Here is a 15375-nt window from a genome sequence, read left to right as displayed (position 1 = left end):
TATTGCCAGGAGGAAGATTACAGACCACCAGCAGCACTGCAGGGGATGGGACCCGGACGAGCTCCCCTCGAGAGGCAACGGCGTTCAGAGACTTGGTTTACCCTGTTGTCAGCGTCTGCTTCATTGCTGAGTGAGTACCTGACTGACCCCTGCACTGTATCTCCGCATCACCATCCAGAGTCCCGGGGCCTATCCCTACCCGTGGAGGGCAACGTAACCTAGTTGCCCTCTCATGAACAGCCGGGAGAGTCATTCAGATATCACGCAGCTGTTCACAGATTTGTCAAGAGCACGACTACTCTCTAGCGCCCCCTTAGTGTAAGGTCAATTTCGGAACTGCCGGACAATAAGTAAAGGAGGCTGCTGAGCTAATAATGCCAAATATTGGAGATCTCACAGCAAGGGTAAATGTATATATCACCGAGATATAGTTCCCGCTAATGGAATATATATATACCTTGGTACCCTTACTTACCCCAATAATTCTATGCAAGAATAATTCTGCTGCCACCACCAAAACTTAGTACAGGAAGTTCGGACACCCGTTATAGATAGCATAAGGCCCTTCGGGTTGTGGATTCATAAATACAGAGCATGAGGAAAGAAACTATTAAATGTTATATATTTAATCCAAAATAGAAGGCAGTGTTTATAAAAATATACAAGAATTTACAAAAAGGGAACAATACAAGTATAGTATACAGTTACATAAAATAAAAAGGAAAAAAATGAAAGATTACTACACCTGGTCATGGAATATGGCTCAGATATAGGGTAGAGGGACCCCCTTGGAAATGGACAATCCTATACACAGAATGTATATCCCCTGGGCATTGACACAGTGGCTACTAAGACACTGGCTTTTATCAACCTCTGTCTCACCCATAGCCCCACCTCTGCTGACATCATGCAAGGGAGGGGGTTTTCCCCTCTTCCAACATTATGAAATCCTCATAGTCCTCATATCTCCGTGTGGGAGTATCCCCCGCGGACGATATTAACCTCATTTTTTTATATTATGATTTTAGCAGAAGGTTGATACCACACATGGGGGATCTGGTATGTTTTGGGTGGCAGATTTTAATTTGTGGCTCTTCTGTATGTCCTACAATTAAGCTGAAATATGTGATATGTGCGTTATGGAATTTTGAGATTAGCGGTATTCCCGCCATATCTGGGGGTCATATGTATCTCGCAATATTAATACTTCCCCAATGGAGACAATACGACTGCCCTGGCCCTTTGATCAGCAAAGCTATAGTCCTACAGGAAACTTGTACTCTGCCCCTGTGTATACAGATTGTAGTCGGAGCATCTCTGGCTACGCAGGGGGTCTTTGAAGAGCTGGGGGGAAGTGTTGTAAGGTAATTGCATGGTACCTGTTAAATCCCCTAACAAGGAAATCTTTTCCTGGCTGTTAATTTGGTTAGGGCTGTGGAGGGAGAGGGGGATCACCCCTGATCCAGAGACCATGAAAACATATCTGCTTATTATATTTTCATGACATGCTCCATTCCATCACCACGGGTACTCCCAACGGCAGCGGCGGTACTCCCAATTACCATACACCATGGGTGGCGTCACGAACTATATATCAAATCCCCTGTAAATAGCCCTTTTTAAATTTGAGTGTGGCCCCTAAGCCCAAGGGTCTGGAGACACTCGAGCCACAAATGGACACCACCCCCAGATCTGAGCGGTTCGATCTGCTGCTGGGGTGTCACATACAGTTAGGTCCAGAAATATTTGGACAGTGACACAAGTTTTGTTATTTTAGCTGTTTACAAAAACATGTTCAGAAATACAATTATATATATAATATGGGCTGAAAGTGCACACTCCCAGCTGCAATATGAGAGTTTTCACATCCAAATCGGAGAAAGGGTTTAGGAATCATAGCTCTGTAATGCATAGCCTCCTCTTTTTCAAGGGACCAAAAGTAATTGGACAAGGGACTCTAAGGGCTGCAATTAACTCTGAAGGCGTCTCCCTCGTTAACCTGTAATCAATGAAGTAGTTAAAAGGTCTGGGGTTGATTACAGGTGTGTGGTTTTGCATTTGGAAGCTGTTGCTGTGACCAGACAACATGCGGTCTAAGGAACTCTCAATTGAGGTGAAGCAGAACATCCTGAGGCTGAAAAAAAAGAAAAAAATCCATCAGAGAGATAGCAGACATGCTTGGAGTAGCAAAATCAACAGTCGGGTACATTCTGAGAAAAAAGGAATTGACTGGTGAGCTTGGGAACTCAAAAAGGCCTGGGCGTCCACGGATGACAACAGTGGTGGATGATCGCCGCATACTTTCTTTGGTGAAGAAGAACCCGTTCACAACATCAACTGAAGTCCAGAACACTCTCAGTGAAGTAGGTGTATCTGTCTCTAAGTCAACAGTAAAGAGAAGACTCCATGAAAGTAAATACAAAGGGTTCACATCTAGATGCAAACCATTCATCAATTCCAAAAATAGACAGGCCAGAGTTAAATTTGATGAAAAACACCTCATGAAGCCAGCTCAGTTCTGGAAAAGTATTCTATGGACAGATGAGACAAAGATCAACCTGTACCAGAATGATGGGATGAAAAAAGTTTGGAGAAGAAAGGGAACGGCACATGATCCAAGGCACACCACATCCTCTGTAAAACATGGTGGAGGCAACGTGATGGCATGGGCATGCATGGCTTTCAATGGCACTGGGTCACTTGTGTTTATTGATGACATAACAGCAGACAAGAGTAGCCGGATGAATTCTGAAGTGTACCGGGATATACTTTCAGCCCAGATTCAGCCAAATGTCGCAAAGTTGATCGGACGGCGCTTCATAGTACAGATGGACAATGACCCCAAGCATACAGCCAAAGACCCACAAACAAGCAAGACCTGAAGGCTGCGGCTGTAAAGGCCTGGCAAAGCATTAAGAAGGAGGAAACCCAGCGTTTGGTGATGTCCATGGGTTCCAGACTTAAGGCAGTGATTGCCTCCAAAGGATTCGCAACAAAATATTGAAATTAAAAATATTTTGTTTGGGTTTGGTTTATTTGTCCAATTACTTTTGACCTCCTAAAATGTGGAGTGTTTGTAAAGAAATGTGTACAATTCCTACAATTTCTATCAGATATTTTTTTTCAAACCTTCAAATTAAACGTTAAAATCTGCACTTGAATTCTGTTGTAGAAGTTTCATTTCAAATCCAATGTGGTGGCATGCAGAGCCCAACTCGCGAAAATTGTGTCACTGTCCAAAAATTTCTGGACCTAACTGTATACATATGTGTCTGCTGTGTGTATTTATATATGTGTATGTGCAATATTTATATACATTGGTGTATATGTGCTACATACATATACATACAAAAGGCACATACAAAAGGGAACAATGTAAAAGGGTAACATTGTTTTGAACTTTTGACTTTCAGGCTCCATATCTCACCATCCAGTACAGCTTCGAACATGAGACTACTGCGTCATTTTATAGGTAATTATCTTGGCTCTCTCATATATAAATTTGATTTGCAACTGTGATGCCCTGGCCTATCTAGTCGTCATATGGTATTGTGCAATCTGCCCTTCTGCACAGTATCCACCCTCCTTGGTTACGGATCCTGGTCCTAGCTTCACGCGTTCCGGTAATTTACCTGACGGGGGTGAACACTTCAAGTGTCATCCCCAACCCGCTCCAAAATCGGGGTACTAGCGCACCGATGGGATATGACTTTCCCACTACAATCCAAAGAAATCCTACGCGTGAACCCTGAGAGCAAGCTCACTCCGTTAGCCATACGGGTGAGCGGGACCCGGAGAGTTTCATACCAACGGGTCTAATCGAGACTAAGGTGCCAGGGACAGGGCCACAGACCAACAACAACACCAAGGGCACAGATCCAGGTGTGCTCCCTGCAGGCTACAGTGGTGTTCAGAATTCTCGTTTACAAGCTGTCAGTGTGGTTATTCTGGGACTGAGTGAGTACATTGGAAACCCCTGTGTCTATCCCCTCACGGCACCCAAACACCATCCCAACCATCAACGAGCCTCAGGACACAAATCCCCTACCCACGGAGGGGTTAAACATCAGGCTGCCGCACCATTGTCACCGGGCTCCCCAATGGCAGCGGTGGTCCCTCACATTACCACGCACCGTGGGTGGCATCACGAACTTTCCAAAAAAAAACCCTGTACATATGTCCCCCCCTTCTTTTCATCAAGTTGCCTCGCGACCCCCGGGTCCTGAGACCCCTCGAGCCACCGCGGATCCAGATCCGAGCGGCAGCAGCCCGACTGCTTGAACGGGGCGGTACACAACTATTTAGCATATGATTAGTTATGCAGATTCTTGTAATGTCACTGCATCATTATCATGTTACTGTTCTGCTCCTAAAAATCTACATTTTTATTATTTTGATAGTATTTGTAAAACTCCTTTGCTTTCAACACTACCTGAATCTTTCTGGCATGCTCTCGATCAGATTCAAACATGTCTCAACCAAAATCTGATCCCAGGTCTCTTCTACACATTCCCAATGTTGGTGCACACTGGTCAACTCACTTGGGAATGTATCAGCTTTTTCTTCAACTCTTCCCATACATGTTCAATTGGGTTGAGGTCTGGGGACTGTGAAGGCCTATGCAGCACCTTTACTTCATTGTCATTTAAGCATTTCTTCTCCAATCTTTACTTATGCTTCGGGTTGTTGTCCTGCTAGAATACTATGTCATCCTTTTCATACCCATAGTACTTGAAGGTACGAAGTAACTTATCTTGTAGGATACTTACATATAGCTCATCAATGAGACCACCATCGATCCTGGTTAAGTATTCAACGCCTTTGGTTGTGAAACAAGCCCATAACATCAGGCTTCCTCCACTGAACTTGACAGTTCCTTCAATTTCTCTATCTGTTAGCCCCATTTACCCTTGTTTCTTCCAGACCCATTTGCATCTATTAGAGCCTTATCTATTGACTTTCGTCTCATTGCTCCAATTCAGCCTTTTGCAGTGTTCTACTGTCCACTTTTCGCACACTTTTGCAATCTCGAACCTATGCTTCTTATGATTATATTGAAGTCGAGGAATCTTCACTTTTTTCAAGCTACTATTCCAGAGTTGTATAACATGGGTCGCATGGTGCGTGCATGGACGTCTGTGAAGTATACGAGCCGCCTCCACTGCCGTGTTTGTAGTGCCAGAACTGATAGACTTTATGCTAAGCTGACTTGTTGACTTCGATATTTTGCCTAAACATCCACCTCGTGGCTTTTGAATGGATGGATGGCTTAATTTTGTATTCTTCCACCTATTATGGCACTCACATGATGCAGTTTGGCAATTTTTTTTTGTCCGAGAGACCATTATCAATGAGCTGGATGATGATTGTTTCTCCTTTCTTGGGAAATCTTCTTCAAGGCTGCTCCTTAATTCAAACCAGTAACCTTTTGCTTGGGAATCATCCTAATAACACACTGAGCTATTAGGGAATATGAGAACGAGTTGTAATTTATAGTATAGAGGAAGAAAAATATTTTCCCATTAGGAAAGCAGTAACAATGCAGTGACATGACAAGAATTTGCATAACTAATCATATTCTAAATTATTTATGTATGAGATGGCCAAGATGATTGTCTATAACATGAGGGTCGTCTCACGCTCAGAGCTGTAGTGAATGGTGAGATATGGAGCCTGAGAGTGAAAAGTTCAAAACATTGTTACTCTTTTGCTCGTCACAGTAGTTAGTAGCTGCCTGCCTGTTTGTTCTTAGGCAAGCAGTAAAAAAAATAATATTCACCTGGATTATCCCTTTAATGAATTTGAATAAATAGAGTGAATGGTCTGCACTCAGTGTAGCAGTTGTGGAGGTGCCGGGAAGGAGAATTACTTCTGAGAACATGTTAGAAAAACAGCACTCTCCAATTCAGGATTCCTGATAATGAAAAGGATTTTATTGACAAGACAATAATAATAATTCAAGTATTTACTGCTTATTGAGCCTTGATTTCACTGTCAGAGAATGCAGAGAAAGAAACTGTGGTTCCTAAATTGGGATCACTACGGAGTTTATGGCAAATACTATTGGAGCAAGGGGCTCTGGTGAAAAGGCAGCTAGACGTTGCGTGGGTCTTCACCCAAGTCACTTTAAGGGCTCATGTGCACGTAACTGCTGATACTTCTGCAGTGATTTGACAGCACATGTGCGCTTCATATTGCTGCAGAAACACTGCATAATGAATGCAGCTTTTTTGTTAAAAAAAAGTCGATTTCATGCGCTCTGGCTGCTGCCCCCACTATACACAGAGTGGGAGCTGCATCCAAAGCGCACACATATTTGGCATGCTCATTTTATGAACGCACGGATTTGGGTCAAAATTTTAGCAACCAAATCACTGCATTCATAAAAGCATTGTGCGCACGTCTCATGCACAATCTTCATAGATTGTGCAGGGGATGCAGGACGCATGCATTTATGCTGCAGTGCAATACGCAGTGTAAATGCATGCAAGTACGCAACGTGCGCATGAGCCCTTAGCTGTGTTACCACGACAGCCCTTTGCAAGAAACTCCGGTGTGATCCCAACTTAGGAACCACAGTTTCTTCTTCTGCATTCTGTAAATTTCTGAAGAGGTTTTTAGGTCGATTTTGGACTTCTCAAAATCTCTATGTGAACATAGTATCATATCGCTGTTGAGTGCTGCAGACAAGTGGTGGATTATGGAATACTCTGGATTACATGACTGTATGTACATCTCCCCTTGGCATCTCCCAGAGGAGTTCAGACTTCTTCGCAGTGTCATTAACAGTGCAGGGAACGTTCATTCCCACGTGATTGCCAGTGCCCTGAGTTACCTGTGGCTGCTTCCTGGGTTTCTGCTACGCCCAGGTCCTCCCCCACCCTTTCAACCTGAGCCAGGTACTGCAACTTTCTCCTGACAGCAGCTCTCTTCACACTGAATGGACTTACAAACAACAAATCCTACTGAATGTCACAGTCAAGATTCTTTGGTGAATGTTTCATGATTGCAAGATTCAAGACACCGCTCAATCATGGCGTTTGGGAAAACTTCTAAAGATCCCTTTAGCACCCATGTGGGGCAACTCATTGGTAAGTGACACCAGATTTTATCAAATTCTCAGGGGAAAAAATAATTTGTCATAGCAACACCGTTTGGGGTTCTGAGCTCACATTGTTGACCTAAGGATGGTTGTGTACAACAGGAAAAAGTCTCAATGAATGCAATAAAGTATTACTGGTAGTTTGCCGAATTAATTATGGATGAACATATAAGATGGGAAAAGTCTGTAATTGAATTTGACCAAGGATGCCTAAACTTTTGCATAATGATCATCTGTGATTTGATAAAACTTACAATTTTGCAGTGAGTTATCCATAGATCAACATAAACTGCATGCATCTTAGAGAAGGAGCACAATACACATAAGACATGGACCCTTAATCAAGTGTGGTTAGGAGCTAACGTGGCCAAAATCTTTGTTGCCTGCAGCTACGCCTCAGCCCTAAAGATTCAAATAGATCATCTCCGCTATACATTTATGGTACTTATGTAACCTATGGAGGTGAGAATTCTGTAACCTTCACTCCCTGATGAGCTGTGTCATGCAGCAATAAATAGTAGACGATTTCACAATGATCCGCTCATTTCATTTAGTATAGTGTATATATTGTATCCCATCTATGGGATCCAAATAGTAAATTTTCTGAATAAAACTGGAATCATCAGTGTAATGCAGTTCATAGGGAATTAAATGATGTATCCTGTGTAACGCTCGCCACCGGGGACAGTGCAGCGGCGAGCTGAAGAGGACCCACTGGGCCACAGGGAGACCTCGGGCCTACCCTTACGTGGGGTAGTGGAACAGGACTGTAGTAGCTGACCCCTAGGACAGGGGCGGACACAGGACAGAGTCTTTAGTGCAGGCAGGGACCACCAAGGTGGCTCAATGCAGGACAGACAGGCAGAGTCTCTAGTACCAGCAGGGCAAGACGGACAGGCAAAGTCACTAGCTAGGCAGATGGCACTGCCAGGATGGACAGGCAGAGTCTCTTGCACCAGCAGGGAAGGATGGAAAGGCAGAGTCACTAGTACCAACAAGGCAGGACGGAGAGGTAGCAGATATAGGCGACACAGGACTGGAACCAGGTGCAACAGGCAGGATGGGTTCGTAGCCAGGTACAGGCAGGACAGGACTGCAACCAGATGCCAACAGGCAGGAAGGGCTGGTAGCCAGGTACAGGCAGGACAGGACTGGAACCAGATCCCCACAGGCAGGAAGGGCTGGTAGAAAGGTACGGATCTGGACAGTACAGGCAGGAACACGCGGGACAGGATGGGACCATACGGGACAGGACAAACAGGGTGACCTGACAACTTACAAGACAGAAATCAACTGACTAAACTGATGGGGTTGAACAGGCAACTCCCCTAGTGGGAGCTTGCATTAAATACCCAGTGCCTCTCAGCGATAGGCTGAGAGTCATTTCCAAGGAGTGGCGCACTGGCCCTTTAAAATAGGGACAGCAGCCCACGAGCGCTCCCTAGAAGCGCTCTCGGAGACCGTGTGATGCACGCTCAGACTCTGGGAGGCGGGAGGAGGAGGAACCCATGTGGAATAGAGCAAGGATGCCTGGCAGCGTGGAAGAAGCCGGCCGCAGCGGTGAGTGACAGCGTGTCCCTGCAGCAGAGGAAAGTAAGGGACGCAGCATTACATCCTGACACTGAAAGCTGGGGCCTCCTACGTCTTTTGATTGCATTATGCAGACTAGTCTAAATATTTGCTTACCCACAGCTTTACTGTACAATGTCCGCAGCTTTGGCTACGCTTCTGTCGCGGGCGGCGGGGCGCTGCACTCACCACGCTCGGGTCCGGCGCTGCTGCTGCTGCTCGGTGGCTCGAGCGGTGGGCCGGATCCGGGGACTCGAGCGGCGCTCCACGCCCGTGAGTGAAAGGGGTGGTTTGTTGGTGTTTGGGATGTCGGTTTGTGACGCCACCCATGGTGTGTGGTGAGGTTGGGGCACCACCGCTGCTCTGTACGGGGATCCCGGGAGCGATGACAGGGAGCAGCTGGGATGTTTCTCTCCCTTCCGTGGGTAGGGGGTGTTGGTAGTCCCGGGGCCCGGAGTTGTTGACTGTTTGGTGGGTTGCGGGGCCTGGCCAGGTGCAGGGTCGCGGGGCAGCGCAGTGCCAGACGGCACGGTGGTACTTACTCAGCCAGTAACGCACACGAAGTCTCTGGTAAAACAAATGGCTGGATGGACGAGTCCCACAGACGGCTGAGACGGTCACTCCCGGTAGGTTGGCGGTAATTGTCTCTCCCTGCACCGGTGGTATGTTCTTGGCACCGATGGCTTCCCACCGGTAACCCGCTCCCCAGCGGTAGGTTGGATAAGGGAGCCCCTGTTTGCTTGCAGGCTCTGGCCCTGGGAGCTCTAGCTCTGGCGGTAGCTTTATCTCCCTCACGGTTTGGACGGTTGCCTTCAGTCGGGTCTTTACTGCTGGGAAACCCCGGAGGTTCCCGTCGCTGATGGATTTGACTGGTTTAATGGCGACTCCTAGCCTGGTCGGGGTCCGTAGGCCCTGCCGGATGGTGCTGGCTTCTCTTCGCTCCCCGATCCGGTACCGGCGGGCCACTGCCCGTCCCCGGTCCTTACGGTTGTGCGTCAATCGGCCTCTCCTGCAGACTGTCACGACCGTCTGCCAACCTTGCTGTTTCCGTGCCCAGGCCACGTACCCGGACACGGCCAGTCAGCTCCTCCACTACCACTTCCTTACTCCCCTCCACTCTCTACTAAACTCCCCACTCAACTCTCCACTCAACTCCCTTCCTTTTCCCGCCTCCAGGACTGTGAACTCCTCGGTGGGAGGAGCCAACCACCTGGCTCCACCCCACCAGGTGTGGACATCAGCCCCTGGAGGGAGGCAACAAGGATTTGTGTCTGGCTTAGGTGTTCCTAACCGGGGTGTGGGGTGTGATGTTGCAGTACCTGTGACGTCCTGGCTTGTCCAGGGCGCCACATTCCCCCTTGGTTAAATGCAGACCGTCCGCGGGCTGCTCGTCCATCACCGGTTTTATTTTCACAACTGAAAAAAAGGTAGAAAAGTAGAAAACAGGTAAAAACACAGACATTTTATAAACTTCCCATAACGGGAGGCACAATGCTTTAACGTTGCAACATTTTATTAACGGTACGGCTTCCGCTCTTCCCCCCCCCGCCCAAACAACCTGGCCCTGATGCTGCCCCTAAGAAGTGGGCAACACCCCTTGCCCCAGTCCAGAACCAAGTTGCCCGAGCGGGTACGGTCTCTTTCAGGGGACCCACGTCCATCGGGAACCCCTGACCCCCAGAGGATCGCCACCGGTTACGGTAGTGGCGGGCCTGGGCCATCCCTTTCCTCCAGTCCCATCCTCCCAAATCAGCCTCTCCGGAGGCGGTCACGGTAACAAGCCAACATTTTTATTTATACGCCACAAGTTTGTGGTTGCCCTGCGAGTTCTCGGGCTTGTCCGTAAGTAGTTCCTTACGCACGGTTGCAGAAGGTCCCTACAGGGACTTGTTGCCGGCAACGGCCGGTTTAATCATGGTTGCAAATTTGGTAACAGTTCAGTTGATTATTTCTTCTTATCATTCAGTTACATTCAACAAAATCAAAACATCACACAACGGTGCTTGTGGTCCTAACGGGGACTACTTGCAGCGGAGGACCGCTGCCATCACTCCGTCTCTTCTGCTGAGATGGTCTCATCCTCCGCTACCAGCATGTCAAACATGCAGTGACAGGCCTGTTGGGAAAGGGGTGCCCGGTATCCATTTCCACCGGTGCACGGGCTATAGAAAACGACTGGTCCGCCGTAGTAGCGAAGGCTCTCACTCACGTCCTCGGACTCTGAGAAGGGCTCGGTGTCAGGGCCGGAGTCACTATCATCCGTCCCTGCGCCAGGCGGGTTACTGCCAGCTGTTGCAGTCTCCGGGCCCCCGGTACTCAGCACGTCGGGCCCCACCGTCGTAACACGGGGCAGCAGGTCAGGTAGGTCAATGCTGGGGTGCCCCATGGGTAATGGCAGGGACGGTACGAGGGCCAAGATCAGACCGGGTCTCCCAGCCGCAGTGGCCGGTCCCTGTGGGACATGGAGGCATGGGTCACTCACTAGCTCTGTTTCGTCGGCTCCCATCTCATGCATCTGGGCAGTCGCAACCAGCGCTTCCACCTCGGTGGTCCACTGCTCCGTCAGGAGACGTATCTGGCCCCGATGGCGTCGGTTGGATTCATTTATTCGGGCCTTTATCCACGCCACGGTCCGGGGCGCGGGCTCGGAACCTGGCATGATCACGGCAGGTGTCTTCAGTACATTTCCGCTGACGGGCACGGTTTTCGGTAGCTTCCAGGGAAGCGATTCAGGATGGTCACGAACCCCGGCTGCAGGTCGGTCCACCTGGGCGGGTTGGCAGGGTACCGCTACCGGTTACGGTGGTAGCGGGCCTAGTGGCGCGGCAGCAGCAGCCAACATGGGCAGTGGGGGAGGCAGCAGGGCGAGCGGGCGCAGACCGGGCTCCTCAGCCACAATGGCCGACCCTATAGGGCTACAGGGGCGTGGGTCGCTTGCCTGCTCTTCCAGTTCTTCCTCCACTTCGCGTCTCCGTATGGCCGCCACCACATCCACCATGTCGGCCTCCCACTCCTCCAAGAGGAGCTGCACTCGGATCTGCAGTCGGCTATGCAGCTGAGCGGTCCGGACCTCCACCCACGCCGCGGTGCCGGGCGCGGGGGTTACGGTGTTGTTCGTCGGACGGTGCATCGCTGCGGCGGCCTCCTCCAGGAACCAAAAGATGGCCGCAGGGTCCTGGTGTCCCTGCTTTTATAGCCGCGGTCTACATGCGGCCAGACGCCATCCGTGCCCCCTTGGTGTCTCTTTCGCACCTCCTCTTCAAGGGCGGGGGGAAAGAGCGGGGACTTTTCGCGCCCAATATGGCGGCTTCCGAAAATTTTCGGCTGGACACTTCCGGCGGGACACAAGGCGCACTTCCACCAGGCGGTAGAACGGTAGGATCCTGTTCGTGACGCCAAGTTGTCACGGGTGGTGGGGCGCTGCGCTCACCACGCTCGGGTCCGGCGCTGCTGCTGCTGCTCGGTGGCTCGAGCGGTGGGCCGGATCCGGGGACTCGAGCGGCGCTCCTCGCCCGTGAGTGAAAGGGGTGGTTTGTTGGTGTTTGGGATGTCGGTTTGTGACGCCACCCACGGTGTGTGGTGAGGTTGGGGCACCACCGCTGCTCTGTACAGGGATCCCGGGAGCGATGACAGGGAGCAGCTGGGATGTTTCTCTCCCCTCCGTGGGTAGGGGGTGTTGGTAGTCCTGGGGCCCGGAGTTGTTGTCTGTTTGGTGGGTTGCGGGGCCTGGCCAGGTGCAGGGTCGCGGGGCAGCGCAGTGCCAGACGGCATGGTGGTACTTACTCAGCCAGTAATGCACACGGAGTCTCTGGTAAAACAAACGGCTGGATGGACGAGTCCCACAGACGGCTGCGACGGTCACTCCCGGTAGGTTGGCGGTAACTGTCTCTCCCTGCACCGGTGGTATGTTCTTGGCCCCGATGGCTTCCCACCGGTAACCCGCTCCCCAGCGGTAGGTTGGATAAGGGAGCCCCTGTTTGCCCGCAGGCTCTGGCCCTGGGAGCTCTAGCTCTGGCGGTAGCTTTATCTCCCTCATGGTTTGGACGGTTGCCTTCAGTCGGGTCTTTACTGCTGGGAAACCCCGGAGGTTCCCGTCGCTGATGGATTTGACCGGTTTAACGGCGACTCCTAGCCTGGTCGGGGTCCGTAGGCCCTGCCGGATGGTGCTGGCTTCTCTTCGCTCCCCGATCCGGTACCGGCGGGCCACTGCCCGTCCCCGGTCCTTACGGTTGTGCGTCAATCGGCCTCTCCTGCAGACTGTCACGACCGTCTGCCAACCTTGCTGTTTCTGTGCCCGGGCCATGTACCCGGACACGGCCAGTCAGCTCCTCCACTACCACTTCCTTACTCCACTCCACTCTCTACTCAACTCGCCACTCAACTCTCCACTCAACTCCCTTCCTTTTCCCGCCTCCAGGACTGTGAACTGCTCATTGGGAGGAGCCAACCACCTGTCTCCACCCCACCTGGTGTGAACATCAGCCCCTGGAGGGAGGCAACAAGGATTTGTGTCTGGCTTAGGTGTTCCTAACCGGGGTGTGGGGTGTGTTGTTGCAGTACCTGTGACGTCCTGGCTTGTCCAGGGCGCCACACTTCCTCTGTTCTTCCTTAAAACTGAATGCAAAGTCAGAAAATTCCATGTTATTAAAGAGTATCCATCATTTTAATTTTTTTTTTTCAGAAATCATTAGTACATTTGAAAATAAGAAGCTTTATACTTGTTTATATAGTACTATGGTAACATATTCTGCAGCACTTTGTAGACATTACCATAAGGCCGCGTCCACATATTCAGTATTTAGTTAGTTCTTTACCTCAGTATTGGTGAATAGGGATGAGCAAGTAGTGAAATACTCAGACTCTCTATACTCGTAACGAGTAGGTCCTAATACTCAGTTAGTCGTTACGAGTATCGAGTCCAATGCAAGTCAATGGAAAATGTGAGTAATTGTCTGCTGGACCCTACAAAGCGGGGTCTGGGGGCTGAGTAAAAGGCTAAAATTGATGCATGATTGTTTAAAAACCGGGCGGTAAAAAGCACCCAGCTTTTTAAAACAATCAGCTGATGCACACTCCCCGCCCGGGTCCTTCACTCCCCGCTCCCTGGTGCTGCGCTCCCCACCCGGTCCTAACTTAGGATCGGGCGGGGAGGCAGCAGGGGAGTGAAGCACCAGGCAGCAGGGTGGGAAGCACCAGGTGGGGGAGTGAGGCAGCGGGGAGGGAAGCATGAGACGAAAAAGCCATCGGTGAAGTCTCTCTCTGTCTGTCGGTCGGTCAGTGTCTCTCTCTGTCAGTCTCTCTCTCTCTGTCGGTCTGTCAGTCGGTGTCTCCCTCTCACCCCCTCTCTCATACTCACCGATCACCGGCACGGCACTGCACAGCTGTCCCGCCCACCGACGCCTATGATTGGTTGCAGTCAGACGCGCCTTCACGCTGAGTGACAGCTGTCTCACTGCAACCAATCACAGCCGCCAGTGGGCGGGTCTATATCGTGCAGTACAATAAATAAATAAATAAATAAATAAATAAATCATTTAAAAAAACCAGCCTGCGGTCCCCCCCCCCAATTTTGATAGTCAGCCAATATAACAGACAGCTGGGAGTTAGTATTCTCCCCCTGGGGGGGCACATAGTTATTGCCCAACCCAGGGTAAGAATAGCAACCGGCAGCCGCCCCAGATTTGGCGCCTCCATTACAGAGCGAGAGACCGACAGACAGACAGAGAGAGAGACCGACAGAGAGAGAGACTGACCGACAGACAGAGAGAGAGACCGACAGACAGGGAGAGAGAGAGACTTCATTGTCGGCTTTCCCGTCCGAAGCTTCCCTCCCCGCTGCCTCAATCCCCCACCTGGTGCATCGCTACCCTGCTACCCCCCTGCCCGATCCTAAGTTAGGACCAGGCAGGGAGTGCAGCACCATGGAGCGGGGAGCGAAGCAGCGGGGGCACAGCTCCAGGGAGCGAAGGACCCGGGCGGGGAGCGTGCATCAGCTGATTGCCTAAAAAAGCCAGCGGCTTTTTATTTTAAACAATCATGCATGCATTTCAGCCTTTTACTCAGCCCCTAGACTGCTTTGTAGGGTCCAGCAGACAATTACTCACATTTCCCATTGACTTACATTGGACTCGCTAGTCCTAACGAGTAATTACAAGGATACTCGCGGAGTAACAAGTAGCCCGAATACCGTACTACACGGAGAGTACCGAGTAGTAACGAGTATACTCGCTCATCCCTATTGGTGAACGAAAACTAGAAGTGAGACAATCAAAGGAAAAGTAATATGAGCACTACTTCTGTATTATTCACCCACTCCTGGCTTTGGCTTATAAACACTGACGTAAAAAAACTCACCAAATACTCATTGTGGGAATATAGCCTAAGGGCGAAAAGTATAGTAGAAACACGAGCACCACTTTTGTATTTTTCACTTACTCCTGGTTTTGGCTTATAAATACTGAGGTAAAAAACTCACCAAATACTCAATATGGGAATATAGCCTGGAGCAATTTTTATTTAAGGGCTGAGGTTTGAAGCATATAAAAGAAAAAGACTAGGAAATTGCCCTTTTTGCAGAAGTTTGGCGCATGCTTTAAAAACCTCATGTCACAGTGGTCAAGGGTGGTGAAATATGGATTATTCCCTCTCGAATGAGTAATAGATGATTTGGCACTAGAAGTGAGGTCAAGGAGAAGGTGGTTCAT

The 15375-nt window shown here is 49.8% G+C and overlaps 1 protein-coding gene across 2 annotated transcripts in view; it reads left to right on the top strand.

Annotated features, from left to right (window-relative positions):
* Positions 1 to 6894: 6894 nt before the first annotated feature.
* TOM1L1 (target of myb1 like 1 membrane trafficking protein) overlaps positions 6895 to 15375 on the top strand; it is a 196761-nt gene continuing 188280 nt past the window's right edge. For both annotated transcript variants that reach the window (XM_075347461.1, XM_075347460.1), the window contains exon 1: positions 6895 to 7091. Coding sequence is in view for 1 of the 2 variants with exons in the window: in XM_075347460.1 (XP_075203575.1) it covers positions 7034 to 7091 (58 nt within the window). In the remaining variant the exon portion in view is untranslated. The remainder of the gene's footprint in view (positions 7092 to 15375) is intronic.

The sequence above is a fragment of the Anomaloglossus baeobatrachus genome, chromosome 5 (genome assembly GCF_048569485.1).
Source record: "Anomaloglossus baeobatrachus isolate aAnoBae1 chromosome 5, aAnoBae1.hap1, whole genome shotgun sequence".
NCBI classification, from domain to species: Eukaryota; Metazoa; Chordata; class Amphibia; order Anura; family Aromobatidae; genus Anomaloglossus; species Anomaloglossus baeobatrachus.
This window is presented reverse-complemented; position numbering and strand designations above follow the sequence as displayed.